Consider the following 15,835-nt stretch of genomic DNA (forward strand, 5'->3'; position numbering starts at 1 on the left):
ATAAGAGATTTTCATATTTAGTTAAAAATATCCTACAATAATGAAACGTACAGCTGAGAGAATATATTACTCATAAATACATAAATATATTAATTTATATTAATGGTATGTTTAATACCATTTACTGAACCCTTAATCTGTCCGGTGCTGTGCAAAGAACATCACATACATGACCTCTCTATTTACTTAAGTTTATACCTCACTAAACACATGATTATTGACAGATCCTATGCTGGTTATAGCTGGTTGTAGCCATTCTCCCCTACGGCCTCCAAAAAAGAATGAATCTTTTATCAAAGGTAGTGTGACCGAGAAAACCAAAAGAGATCAATTCAAATGTTTTTCTTAGGTAGGTATAAGCAGAACCAGAGAAAATAACTGGTCCCATCACTATTAAAAAGTTCTAAACAACACACCCATTAAAGACTATGTACCCATGTCAAATGCTGCCTCCATTATGAATGCTTTCTTCAATTTATGTGGCCCATCACTGTTGGCTCCCCCGACCCACACCAGTTTCTCTAGCCTCTACAGCGCAAAACGAGTCAGTTGTTTCTACTTCTGTATTTCCACTGCATGTGTATCTACTTCTTTGCAACATTTCTTGGCATTTCTATAATTCATTTTTAGACATACATATAGACAACAAAGAAAGAAACACACGTCCTTCTTCCCCACCAACTGATGAGTACTGCAAGGGCAAAGCCATTACCTTAGCATCTTTCTAAGGGACTTTTCAACTAGCAATGAAAACAGGTGTTTGGTAAGTTTTGTTGAAAGAACGTGAAGTACATCAAATTGAGAACAGGTATTTGTTTACTCTCATTAGACCTGATACAACGCACTCAGTGCCTTTCAAAGAGCTCTGATGCTTCATCTTCCTTCTTCCGTACCTGGTTATCCCGACATATGCGACTTCCTGCTTGTCCTCATTGTTCACCAGCGAAAGCCCAAGGCTATGCAGAGACAGCGTTACTTCATGACGGGCTTGCTCCGCTTCCTCCGCCTGCAGTGCTCTGGAGACCAAGGCCACGTCATCAGTGAAAAACAGAATGATACCCAGTGTATCTGGATGTTGGCATCATACGGAAACTGCCCACATTCATCCTGGGGAAAAGAGAGACAATGTTAACACCACAAACAGTTAGTTTTTATCAGGTCAAGCTGAACTACAGTAACTGAGAAAGCATGGCTACAGGAAACTATCAAAATGACACCAAGTTATAATCTGTTTTGAAATATATGCACCATTTTTTTTCAAACAACAAAGATTAACAGAGCTTAATAATTTTTAAACTGTAGTTTGAGTTACCCGGTTAGTGCTCGGAGGGCACTTAGCAGGAACAAGAGTATCCTTCGAAGGCACCAAAGTCATCAGACGCTTACTTGCTTCCCAGATGGACAACAGAATGGTTTAGAAGTTTACTGGAAAAGTAACCTCAGGTAAAACTAACCTACTTTATTTTTATGTTTTAATAATTTACAACATTGCAAATACCTATATAAATCACACTGTTAAACAGTCAAACCTGTGATGATCAATTTTTACTAAGTTTCAGTAAGAAGAGCCTTCTTGGCTGGCAGTCTCAAATAGCACTTAAAAATATGAGGCTTGATTTGGTGAGAGTTTTCAGAGATTTAAATAATGATTCTTCTTCATTCTAGATTTAACATAAATATAAAAACAGTTCAACAAGCAGTACAACTATTATGTGCCTTTCATCTCATGCTTTCTTGGAAAACAAAAACAAAAACAAAAAACAAATTAATAAAGGATGTGACCAAGAGCATAGGACTAGTTGATTTCTGTTGTTTAAAATTTACCTATTGCTTTTAGCACATGTCAAAGTAGATTGCCTAACTTTTTTTACCCTAATGTGATCAAACTTTGGAAATGTTTCGGAGACACCTATTAAGAAAATGTTTTGTAAACTACAAAATTTAATATGTATCTTTGTTCAGTCTTACTTATTATTCAAATACTCTCTAATCCTATTTGTTTTTCATCTATTTGATCTGTTAAATATTAAATGAGGTACCTTAAAATATCCTAACGCAATCCATGTTTCAGTTGACTTCCAGCATCTTAAGTTTTACATTTTGATGCAGTATTATTCATTCCATGAAGGTTTATGGCTATCGTGTCTTCTCTGTCACATTATCATATTCTATTTAATGATTTTTGTCTTGAGTTACAGCTGTTCAGAAATTTAAATCATCAACATTTCTTTCGTTTGCCTGTTATATCTTTACTATCTCCTCATGCTTTTAACTTTCTGTGTTAATTCAGTTAAAACAGATCTCCTGTAAGTAGCATATGGTTAGAAACTATTTTTTAGCTTCATCTGAATGTGGTCTTTTTGTAAAACCATCCATTTTTTAATTGAATTATACTTAATTTACAATGTTTGTTAGTTTCCAGTGTACAGCAAAGTGGTTCAGTTTACATATATTATGTATACAAAAATATACATAGTATAAATATTTATTTATAAACATATATAGTATATAATATATAATATATGTAATATGTATATTCTTTTTCAGATTCTTTTCCATTATTGGTTATTATAAGATACTGAATATAGTTCCCTGTGCTGTACAGTAGGTCACTGTTGTTTACCTATTTTATATACAGTAGTGTGCGTGTTAATCCCAAACTCCTAACTTATCACTTATATGTGGAATCTAAAAAAATAATACAAATGAACTTACTTACAAAACAGAATTAGACTCAAAGACACAGAAAACAAACTTACAGCTACCAAAGGGGAAACTGGGGTGGGAAGGAGGGAAAAATTAAGAGTTTGAATGTGGTCTTTCAATAGGAAAATTTAAACCATTTCATTTACTGACATAATTGATGAGAAGCATGGTTTGCTGGGAAAAGTTCATGGATTGCGAAGTCAGACAGACCTGGTTTCAAATTCTAACCAGCGGTTCCAAGTTCCAATCATAAGACTTAGTGATAATAATATGACAAGCATTAACACATGATATATACTCAATGAAAGCCATTTGCCACTTACTACAGACTTCTTTAGGTTTCCTTCTTTTATTATAAAGGGCAAATTTTTCTTTACTTTCATTTTCTCAATTGTTTTAGAATTCTTTTGTCATTGATTTTAGTTCTACTAGGTGGTATCTTTAAAAAAAAAACATAATTTTTGATCTACACTTCCTTAATTAAAATTCAGGATTAAATGGTGCCAATATAGTATATTCAGAACATATTGTTTCCCTGCTCCCCTTTCACTTTATTTTGTTGTCTTTGTCTTTTATTTCACCATGCTTTTTTCTATTTCATAGTTGTCGTATCTTTAAAACTTAGCTGAGGATCCCAGGCATACATTCTGAAAATTTTCTCTGGTCCTCCTGCAGTAAAAAAGTTTTCAGAAGCATAATCATCGTCTGAATATTTAGGGAAATGCTACACTTTTCTGTGGAAGTATTTTTTTCATAAAACCCATGATTTTCTTCCTCTTTATTCACACTTACTGAGAAAAGTGTTTTCCAATACTATATGCATTTTCTTTGAAAGCCCTTCTCATGTCCACCTGGGCCTGAGCAGAACTCCCTGCTCAGATCAACCCAGCGGACAAGAAATGGACAACTGGTTGGCTTCTAGCTCGGTTTCATCATCTGGCAGGTTACCGGCTGACTGAGGGGTGATTATCTACTCTTCTTACTGCCTGGTTCTCTTAACACCAATCAGAAGATAAACTTTTAAAGCCACAATCCCGTGCATACACTAGTATCAGGTTCTTTCTGACTCTGCCTCATCATGCAGACTTTGACCATCTCCTGCAGGATGCCATTCCCACTTCTCCCCACTCTCCCTCCAGGGCCTGGACACTACCGTCTGGGAGCTGTGGTTGCTGGGGAGCATTACATGTGAGTGGAACGAAAGTACCGTCAGCACAGACAGACCCCTGGTAGAGCCACTGTATCTCTGAGCCAGAGGGCTAAGAGTATTGGGGAATTTCAGCTTCTATCTAACACTTAAAAACCCTGAGAGCTTTTCTGCTGTAAAAAGTAAAGCACAAGCAGGCAACAGAGCTCCATCAAACTGCCATGTGAAAATCACTTCAAGAATCCCATAACTATCAGTCTGATTTTTCAAAAGTGGGTAAGTCTGTCTCTCTTATGGGTATTTCAGAGGGAAACAGGAGAGGATAGTTCAGTCACTGTTGGCCAATTACCATTTGAAAGGAGTCAAGAAAGCTCTATTTAACAACTGGCATTATCAGACAATGGAATATGACACAGTATGAATTTCTCATGATAGTTTCATGACAGGATATATTCCTACAGAAACCAGATGACCTACCACTCACGGAGGGGCAATGCCTGTACTAGAGGGAGGCTGGCAGACGGATTCTTAAGCCCTTTCCGAAGTCTAAGACTCTAAGAAATAACATATTTAGTTAATTCAGCTATCTAAACGTTGTTCCAATAAATATTTCCTTAAATTTCTTATATGGGGTAATTTGCATACTGTCAGACTCCTTTAATTAACAAAACACATGGCCTTAACAGCGAAATCATGTCTAAAAACCTCACAGCCAACAGTGGTATGTACATGAAGTTTTTTTTCACTTAGTCTTAAAATTCCTTCCTTTTAAATAAAAGGAAATAAAGAAGCACTTTACTGGTATTTACTTGGGAAAGATGAAGCAGGCCTACTATTTAAATTGTAAATAAATTATTTTAACTGAAAATTATTTTTCTCTTAGGAGAAAATATTGGTATGGACTATCTGCAATCTAAAGCCCAAAAGCAACTTATTTTGAAATTTTACTTCCACTTTTTAGTTCAGTAAGGACGGAGATGACTTTGTGAAGCTAATGTGTCTACTCCCTTTGCTATGAGGTACCTCATAGCATAATACTCGTTCACATCAAATGATACCTTTAACAGATCATGTTTCCCAGTATTTGCTGCGTAAGTCCATGTAAGTTTTCTGGTACCAGTAGGATCTGCCCAGGCAAAGAGTCAAACCTGTCTTGGCAGCAGTACCATTTCTTCCTGCGACCCCCTGAAACACAAGCAACAGAGGGAAGATTAAAATACCCTGGCCTCGAGAATCCTACAGGACCTGTGGCTTACTGAGGAGGGGATTGAAACAAACATCTTATAGAACTGCCTTTGCTAACAAAACACAACTCTGTCTAAAAATAAGTAACCTAAAATGTCCAATAAGCTAATGATTTTGAAGCTTGAGGGACAAGAATACTGCCCTTTCTGAAGGTATACCCTGAACTGATCCAGACAAGATCACACTAATGGAATTCATTAAGGTGAAGTGAGTGGTACATCAGAGATCACCCACAGAAAAGGCTGTGAATAGTAAATTTTTTAGTAGCTGAAGAACTTCACTTGGAGCTTAAATTTAAGACTTTTGATCAAATGCAATGCATAAGAAATATGAGTCTCGGAGAGAAGAAAAATGGGTCCATACCATTGTAGCATTCTAGGCTTGCTAGAAAGGGCAAAATTGGGGGCCCCAGCTAAAACCTGCTAAATGCGAATCTGCATTTTAACAAGATTTCCAAGAGATCTTCATATTGATCCTTAAGTTTAACAAGTACTGGTTTCAAAAATACAAAAAACTTTCCAGATAACTACAATAAAATAAAAAGTAACTCAGTTAGGTTTTAATCCCAATCTATGCTTTTAAATCTCTCAGCAGATTCAAGCCATGAGAGTGAAGAATAGGTAAATCTGCAAAGCATTATTTTTAATATATATATTTATTTCTATGATTATTTATACATATAAATGTATAAAATAATGCCTTGCAGATTTATGATAATAATTCTTTGCAAACACATATCATATATTTTAAGGATTTAAAGCTATCTGTTATATCATTATTTAATGGCATCGTCCAAGCCAAATGATAGCAAGGCAAGAACAAAATCTCTATTAACCTGTACTATACATTCAACACTATTTACTTACTTTAATTTTCTTTAATCTTCTGCTCTCTTACTTAATCTTCTTCTACTACTACTCCCTCAAAAAAATCTAGATATGGATTTATAGGGAGAGGTTCACTGAGCATCACCAGCTTACAAAAGAATGATAATGCTTAAAGAGGTTCACAATTCCTTATACACAATTCAGAAATTGAACAAGCTCCAGAAGTCCAAATATTCTTCTCTAAGTTTGGTGTCAGAAGTCATTTGGCAACAAAACTTGATCTGAGCAGACATGAAACTATTAAGTTTTATTTATTCCACTTGTTATGAATATGCAAAGATTTGCTGCAGAAATATTAACATGTTTGGTTAAAGACTGACTCAAAACCTGCTGGGGGTTTTAGTAATAAATAGCATGTGTTCCCTATTACCTTTCTAAAATCTGAAAACATGTGGAATATGAAACACATCTAGCTCCACGTATTTCCTAGAAGGCACTGTGGACCCGTAAAAGCAAGTCCGATTTTCCAGGAGCCCTTTTTTTCCATACCTCTGTATGTGAGGACGTCCCATGGTGTGTGGTTTATTATTAGGGCAGGTGCACATCCCTCATGGTAATCAGAAAAGCTTATGATAGTTGAATGCTGAGCAATATCTACATCCACCAAGATACCCCCATTCTATAGTAGAAAAAAAAAAGTATGTTGAAGTATTGGTTTAAACTGCACACGTTACATCTGGAATTTCAATCAGTTGTATAGATTAAAAACATTTGTTTTCTTAAGTTCTTACTGAAATGCACACTGGCTCTGATCTCTTACAAATGTATGTATGGCATTATATATTGACATCCAACTCCTTCAAATAATTATCAGTATGTTTTACAGCATGTTTTAATAAAATATTTTAAAGCAAACTTTAAAAATCAAAGACATTTTATTCTAAAACATGAAAACTTACCAGATCTTCTAAGCTTAATAAAGTGCCATTATCCTGCTGGTTGTAAAAGAATGGCCTGGAGGATCCTTCATAGCCCACCACTCTCACACAAAGTTTGCCCGAAAATTTCTCAGGCCAAAATGGGAGGTACTGAAAATATAGAAGTTAATATCAATCAGTCTTAATACTATGCAAATATATGTATGTAAACGCATGACTGGATATTGTGCCGTACACCAGAAATTGACACATTGTAACTGACTGCAGTTCAGTCAAAACAAAAACAAAAACAAAAACAATACTAGGGTATAAATGAGACAGTGGCTAATAAAATTTTCAATTCTAAATCTGATCACGATTCAATTATTACTAAGTTTCTTAAAATAGTCCCTCCACATCCAAGATTTTTGACAATCTAATAATTGTTTATGAAACCAAAGAAGAATAGATACATTAGTCTTTACTAACTTATGAAATAATTACAATATGAGAAACAAGTGCTATTAAAATGTCTCAAATATCTTGAATATTTAAAAATTATTATCTTAATAACATTTTCTTTTATGTGTATCTCATTTTAATTCCTTAATGCACTATGAATTCTTTCACAGAGTATCTCATTCTAGATAAGCCAGAAAGACAACTGAAGGCAGAGGACATTGCTGTAGTCCTGACACTATCCTCCTACCTGTTTGGCCTTGATCAAATCATACACCTTTTAAAGCCTTGGTTTTCTTATCTGTAAAACTGAGATTTTAGTTCCTAAAACAGAAGTCCCGTCTGCTAGAGAATACGGGGTAAATTCTATTTATTCTATCTATTCTATACTACTGCTGTCAAACTCACATCACAGATAAAAAGATAAGGAGCATTTATTTGTTGCCAAGTCTGTGGAGATCATTCCAAGTGCCTTGGGAAGCCCACGCCTCTTAGAGCTCTTTGTATTGTAACTGGAATCCCTCCTCTTGAGCTTTCTGCTAAGTATTTTTAAAAATAATTTTAGAATCTTTTTTTTTTGAGATGTACAGAAGAATGGTTCTATCCTTAAGTCAGATGGTTTGGTTGAAAACGCGGGCAAATTCAAGTGCTAATGCCTGTCTTTGCACCTGTCCTCTCCCCAATTTTTCCTCATTGTCTTCACCTTACATCTTACTGAGTCTGCAAAGTTTAGTTCAAATGCCAGCTCTACCATGAAACTTTCCCTTTTGATCTAGACCACCACAATGATACCAAGCTGCAAAGACTTAACTGACTTTTGAACAGTATGAGATTCAGTTTTCTTCTCTGTAAAGTGAAGGGCCTGAATTCTTGGAAATTTTCAAGGAAACTTCCAGCTCATCTATTCAGAGATTCCATAACCACCTATAACTTACCATATACTATCTTCTTCTCCATGTACTAATGTGTATGAGTCTTACACCCTCCAACAAGATTAGAAGCTTCTTAAATACAAAGACATTATCTTGACTATTGAGACAATACATAGTGCATTATCTTTATATACTTTTTACAGTCCATGTCCATGTTTATACATACAGGAAGAACTAGAGAATGAGTGTTAACAGTCTAGACTGGTTAGTGGTAAATAATATCAACAATTTCCTTCTTTTTTTAATATATGTTTACAGTATGAAAGAAAAGTTTTAAAGCTGGCTATTATATTTTAAAACACAAATATGGTAACAAAGTAAGTATGACAAAGAGATATATGTAATTGTTATTTACATGTCTGTCTTTATTTATACATTCTAGAAGCCAGTTATATGAAAGGAAAATTTTACCTCTGAAGAAGCAATATAGTTCCACTTATTAGTTGGCATTGAGCCGTCTGATGCAATTTCACCAACTTCCAGTTCCAATGATGACTTGTTCTCAATTGTATAAAAGGGAGTCAAAGTAACTATTCGTGTAAGATTAAAACTGCTCATTTTGATGCTAACACCAACCTGTGGAAAAGAAACAAACAGGCTTACCATTTCCCAGTACTTTATACAGCTCCTTTAAAATACACACACACACACACACACACACACACACCCCATTCACACAAAGACTTCTCACAGTATTTTAAAATAAGATTTCTTAAATAAAGTAACTACTATAAGACATGGTCCATGACTGATTATCTTCTCACTAAGAAGAAAAATTTTGGTTCCATAGTTTGGTTCCATCAGAAATCAATTCAAGAAATATCAATCAGTTATTTAACTAATGATGACTTGCAATAACAGATTTCATTTTTAAAAATTTGTTATTTTTAACATTCCAAAATAAATTATTTTACAATTAATTTAGAAGCTCAAGTGTTGCTAATTTATTATCTCTGCTGTCAATAAAAATAAAATAAAAATTTCAAAGTGGTAATAAAATAAGTCAACTAACGTCCGATTATTCAAATTTTCAGTCAAATTTAAGAAACATTTGGCAGGGAGTGGTATGGAGTGAGGATTCTAGTATATTCTGAATATTTACCAAGTTGCTTACTTGCCACTCACTGTCTTAAGCTTTGACAAATTTAGGTTTTGCTTTGATACTAGTGGCCACAGAAATTTGAGGAGAGACGTAACAGTCCTCCACATAACACTCAAAATTCACATCTCTGTACCCCTTGGGGTCCAGCTCCTTTACTGAACTGAAGAAAAAGTGAATGAAGTCAATGGTAAACAAGCAAGCAAAATCTTACCAGGTATTCCATGTTGTTGGCAGGACACTTCACACACCCATAATTTCCCACCGTATCCAATGAAAAACAACTGGACCAGGAACTTGTTGAAATTTTTAATTGTACCTACACCAGAGAACACAAACCATCACATAAGAAATCTAAAACACTACATTCATTTTATTTGATGGAAAGTTGCTAGACCATTAGAAATTTATTGAGTACATGAGATACAGGAAAACAATCAAAGTCGTATTGCAAATGGGTAACAACCAGAGAAACTCTAAGGGCCAATATAATAAAAGCAGAGCTCCGACCTTCCTATTCACCTCTGCAAAGAGAACAGTGAATTCAAAGACGTTTACCAATGAGATCCTCTGTTAGTTAAACAGGAATTATAACATAAAATGATATTTTCCAGTGTTAGACTTTTGATAGAGAGCTAACAAATTCTTAAAGTTTCAGCACATAGAGAATTTGTGCTTTTAACAGTATTCAGCAAACAGCAGATGAAAAGTGTTGTGATAAGCAGAATGGAAGACACAGTTCCTGTCTCCAACGAGCTTCCGATTAAACAGAGAGACAGGAAATAAATACTAAAACTTATGCAAGACTCAATGTGATAACACCCATATAAGAAGTATAAAATGCTATCAAAAAGTTTATATCTACCTATGGGATTAAATAAGTTTTACAGAAGAGATTTAACTGTGCTCCTGTATTAACCTCCTTGTACCCAACTAGATTCTAAAAAACCTGAGGCCAACCAGAGGTCAGACACATAAACAGGTAATTACAATACCAAGCATTCAGCAACACTCTCGGACGGGGTCCTCAAAGAGTGGTCTCGGGACCAGCATCATTGGCATCACCTGGCAATCTGTGAGAAGTGCAGATTCTCAGACCCTTCCCAGACCTACTGCATCAACTATGGTGGCACAACCCGGCAGTGTGTTTTCAGAGCCCTCTAGGTGATTCTAATGCACCCTGAAATTTGAGAAGCACTGCTCTGAGAGAACATGGATGTGATCTCTAGCCCCATTTTTGCTGGTCAGACAATCCTTCACATGTGTCAGGAAAGAGCAGAATGACAGAGGATGAAGAGCAGACAACCAGAGAACATGAGGCACACAGGGAAAACACAGAGAAGGAGGCAGAGAGCGCAGCTACACAGAGGCCTAGAAGTAAGTACTTGGGAAAGTGTGTGGTTAACCATTCCGAGACAGGAGTCTGAAAGGAAAGAAGGGACCAGAGAACCAACGATCAGGCCTTAGGCACTAGGTTTCTCTCTCAAAGGCCTGTCTCTGTGCTTCACACACAGGAAGGCTCAGTTAAACCAAATTCAGCTGCTCTGTCTTTTGAAATGTTGCTTCATCACTGGTAAACTACATAAAATCAAGCTTTCTCCTTGACACTACTTCAAGGAGAGCAGTAATTCTAGGGGCCCTGGAGGAAAGGGTAACTCGGCCTCGGGAAGCTACTGTTTTTAGTTCCTGACACCCACTCGATGACACACTCCTTAAAAGTCCTCTTGGACCTAATTCATACCAATGGCACCTAGCAAACAGGTAAGTATGGCATTAAGTAAATAATAAATAAGTAATTTGTTGCATCGACAAAAACACACCTTATTTTTACTAAAAATGTTCTTCTTCTTGAAGGAGAATAAAATAATATCCCTAAAATCAGCTGGATGTTTGACATGAATATCTTCTGAACGGTACTGGAGCACCCAAGAAGTCTTGTTGATGAGCCAGTAAGGACTAAAGACGGACAGCTCCATCTGGCTGCCAACGCGCTTGACATGCACTGACAGGTCGACGGTCAGCGCTTCAGCGGAATCAGAAGAAAAACACACAAGAAAGAATTCAGGAAGTGTATCATGTATGCGGAAACATCCACGCCAGTTTTTGCCCTGATATTTCACCAGAAACAGTTCCATTATTTCCCCACTGATTCTTGAATGCAGAACATCGGCAGCACTGCCTTCTGCTAGCTCATGGGTTTCTGCTGTTCCCTAAAAACAAACAGACAAAAACTCAATCTGCTTACTAATTTAAAAAAAAAAAACCTTTGCAGTAACTTGTAACTTCCATATTTTATACATACAATAATAACTTACCAGATTCAGATTAATTGACAACTGTTCATAGTACCACCATGTTGACATAGTATAAATGCCCATCATTTACTAAGGACTAAAAGGAAAACACTGTATCATAGCCAAAGGCAGAAACTGTCTTTTGGCCACTAGCAGGCCAATGGCTGTAAGTTCTGAGAAAAAGTCGGACCTCTGCCAAGAATCAAAGGCTGGATTCAGGGACACTAGCTGTTTTCCACCGAGAGCTACATCCTTGAACAAACCACTTAACTATCTGGGCTTCAGCTTCTTCCTCTACTCACAAACCATGCCTAGTGGTTCTCATATAAACAGAATAAGGAAAGTGATATCAAACTATTCTGACAAGCTACCTGAGGTGGAACCATCTTAAAAATGAGTAACAGCAACATAATAAATCAAGCTTCCTTACTGAAAGCTTCTCTTGTATAAATACTACTTAGTTCATCTAACTAACTTTATTCTCCACAACTCAGGGACGGCTTATCATCAGATTAAAAAAAAAAAAACTAACATAGGTTCCAAGCACTTTTCAGATTTTTGTATTCTGAAATGTTGCAGCATGTAGAAATTTAAAGGTGTTTATCAGACTTCATGACTAGAAAATGTTCCCTAATATTTAAGACAGATAGTAATTATTTTTAAGTCCAAAGAAACTTGAACCAAAAAATCATCACTTTAAAATAAAAATTTTTAAATTAACTTTATAATAAATTCAGATGAAATATTTTCTCACTGGTTTTTCCCATACTTTAGCTAATAGAATTTTACTTAGTCAATAAAGAGATTGTTATAAGTATGAATTTATAGCAGATGCAGCAGAGTTCAGTGGTGGAGAATAAGGGGTCAAATTGCTTAGGTTCAAATCCCAGCTCTACAATCTATTGGGATCTCGGGCTGTCAGCCCCTCTATGACTTAGTTTCCTCATCTTCAGGAGGTTACTGAAAGGATTAAATGTGTTAATATATGCAAAGCACACAAAACAGTGGCTGGCACAGAGTAGATGCTATACTAGTTCTTGCTATTATTAATATTATTAAAGCATTACCATTATGTGATGTAAAACCCTGACCTCAACTAAAAATACCCTAAAAAAAAAACCCTTAGAATTCACTCCATGCAATAATAAAAGTCAAATAACATACCTCAAGTAAATATGTTAGAGCGTATGGGAGAAAATTCCACAAAGTAACAGTGGGATAAAGATGAATGATGTAAGCTGGATCCCAGTCCTCCCCATGTGTGCAAATATAGCTTAATTCATCAGGCAGAGCAACTGTATTGACTATGAGAGGTAAAAAGTTGACTTCTGTTGATGGACACTGCAGCACACATCTGACTTCCTTGCTCTTATGAAGTTCTTCCTTCCAGGAAATGTAGGTGGTGGATTCTTTGTACTGATTCTCCAAGATACCAGCTGGCTGAATAAACAACTGACATCTACAGAAGAAGAAAACAGAAGGGGGGGGAAGTTTTTATTGAGAACTTAAGAAAAAGAATCTCATTAAATCTTCTTGATAACTCTACAAGTTAGGTACTATTATTCCTATTTTTATAGGTGAGAAAAACAAGGTCAAGAAAGGTTAAGAAACATAGCTAACTCATGTAGGAACCTTCTGGGAAAAAAACACTCTGTAAAAAATGACCAAAAAAAAAAAAAGTCATTTCAAATACAAAGCAATTGAGTAAAAATGAGTCTCAAAAAATTCCAAAACATCAAATATACAACAAGAAATTTTCATTCTGGTAAACTCAGTAATAATATGAATGTATTCCTTTACGTCTTACAAATGGCTTTTTCAGATCTTCAGATAATTAAGAACATGAGATTATTTCTTCCTAGAATATGGACCCTTAAATTACAGAATTAAAATATATATATTATGACCCTTCTATAGCTTAGTACATTCAAGGAAGTACCCACCTATATGAATCTAAAGGGACGTGGAACTCCTCTTCAGGCCTGGCTACTCCAATGCGCTCCAACAGCTTGACATTCTTAACATACTTATAGATGATGAATGAAATAGAGAAATGGTTTTTAATCTGTTGGATAAAAAGACATACAAGTTGTTTTAAAAGATGTAGAAGTTCAGAAGAAAAACGTGAGTTGCACACAATTACTTTTGAATCTAAACATTTTCAACTCCAATAGGGGAAGATATTTTTATGGTAGCTGAAAAATGTTAAGATATTTAAGTGCTATCTATCTACCTACCTATCTAAATATATATGAAACTTGAAACTGTTTAAGTGACAGTTGAAAATTATTAGGATATTCACATGCTTTGTATATTACATACTGAAATTTATTGTTAATTATATTATTTTTCAAATGTGTATTAATTTTTGAGGATTTCAGCCATACTACTATCTTCATTACAACCTTGATTCAGTGTACCATGTGACTAGACAGAAAAGGACAGCAAAGGAAATATGAGGTAAATAAATATAGTGCAACTCTCTTTTCTTGACTACAGTGTAATAGCAAACTATGAGACAACAATGGTCAAAGTTGGAAATCTTTTCATTTTCATCTGATGTTACAGGTAGGAAGAAATGTTCTTTTGCTGACCATATACTGAAATCTAAAATGATGCACAGAAAAAAGAAAAATGGACAATGCCTTAAAGGTAGAAAAAAATATTTACACAGGTTAACAAGCTCAAGTTTTTTTTCCCCTCCTCTGGGGAGATCATTCCAATATTCCTTCACACATACTTGAAAAATACAATACAAAGAGATGGAGTGTTATCCTATTTGACAGCCAGCTAGTATTATAATACTCTTTAGTTCTGAATCTTTAAAGGAATAGACAAAAATTCCCATTAATTTTAAACCTAGGAGACAACAAAATGGGAGTGTTTTATCACACTGTAAACCAAATATACTTCAATTTAAAAAACCCAAAAAAACAAAACAAAGCGTGTTTTATCAGCGACTTAAGATGAAGAATATTACAAAAGTATGTTGTAATACAGGAAAGAGCAGTCAGTTCAATCTATTATTTATTTCTGAATAATCAGCATTGACCTAATAAAGTTTTACTATATTCCTATATTCAGCCAAATGATTTACTATTTCTTGATATACTAACAGGGCACAATTCACCTTTATGCATTACCTGCAGAGGAGAACGAAGGGTAATTACTTTATTCCCTTCAGCTGCATCAATTTGTACCACGAGTGAGTCAAAATGACTGGCACTGGGATTGTATACATTATACGACCGCCGTCCAGGTCTGGCAACGGGGACTTTTGCAACTTCTGTATATCCATGTGGTGCTAAGTAAGTGAGAAGCATTCCAAATATTAACTTACTTATATTTTTATAAGATACAATCACCAGCAGTACCTCAAAATACCAGAGTGTTCTGCCTCATGACTAGAAATGACGACCACACAAAACGTTTTTCTAAGACACAGGAACTAACAAAGAAAAGAAACTATTATTGTAAAGTTTTTTAACCAAGACAATTTCTCTTGGGGTTTTAAATGTATTAAAACAAACAAAATCCACCTTGTTCCTCATCTTCTCAACTGTATAGCAAAAAAAAAAAAAAAAAAGCCCTTTTCTGAGATGGTGATAATTACTGCCAACATTTTAGGACTTGTAAATACAGTTATTTTCTCTTCTCTTTGAGCTCCCATCCTTTCTGAAGCATACTAAATACTGTACTATTTAAGTACAAAGAAATAATCTGGTTTTCTAAAGTAATTCTTAAATTAATCAAGTTAAATTTTCTCAAGTTTAGAGGAAGAAAACAGGCGACAAAAGTTTATCAACTATTTCTTTCAAGCCTTTAGAAATGTTGTCTCTCAAGGTATCTGGAGGAAAATATTTTTCCACACTTTTATCAGAAATAAGCCGACACCAGCAATTCCAAAGGTGCCTTTAAAAATAAAGCAGCATACCAAAGGTCAGAGTGAAGAGGGAGCTTTCTTGACGGCTCAGTATGGACAGTTTCCCTTGATGTGAAGGTTCCATGCTGGCATACTCCAGTTCCAAACTCTGACCAGCATCAAGATCACAAACACCACTTTTCTCAGGGGAGCCCATCACTCTGAGATTATGATGGGGCTGTACCTTAATGGGAACACCTACAGAATTTGTTACTGTAAAAGGCGCCCTGTCTTTTAAAGAGTAGTCAAAAGTAGAAGCAGCGCCCTGTGAAAAACCCTGAAAAGGA

At 35.4% G+C, this 15,835-nt stretch overlaps 1 protein-coding gene across 1 annotated transcript in view; it reads right to left on the reverse strand.

The window, feature by feature from the left end:
* The window catches only part of LOC140694372 (intermembrane lipid transfer protein VPS13C-like), a 62,122-nt gene that overhangs the window by 34,171 nt on the left and 12,116 nt on the right, over positions 1-15,835 (reverse strand). Inside the window, 13 exon segments of the mRNA XM_072957643.1 lie at positions 894-1,050; positions 1,053-1,107; positions 4,912-5,038; positions 6,356-6,359; positions 6,475-6,604; positions 6,885-7,013; positions 8,645-8,809; positions 9,547-9,651; positions 11,153-11,542; positions 12,791-13,085; positions 13,570-13,691; positions 14,770-14,930; positions 15,561-15,825. Coding sequence (XP_072813744.1) covers positions 894-1,050; positions 1,053-1,107; positions 4,912-5,038; positions 6,356-6,359; positions 6,475-6,604; positions 6,885-7,013; positions 8,645-8,809; positions 9,547-9,651; positions 11,153-11,542; positions 12,791-13,085; positions 13,570-13,691; positions 14,770-14,930; positions 15,561-15,825 — 2,105 coding nt within the window.

The sequence above is a fragment of the Vicugna pacos genome, unplaced genomic scaffold (assembly GCF_048564905.1).
Source record: "Vicugna pacos unplaced genomic scaffold, VicPac4 scaffold_21, whole genome shotgun sequence".
Taxonomy (NCBI): domain Eukaryota; kingdom Metazoa; phylum Chordata; class Mammalia; order Artiodactyla; family Camelidae; genus Vicugna; species Vicugna pacos.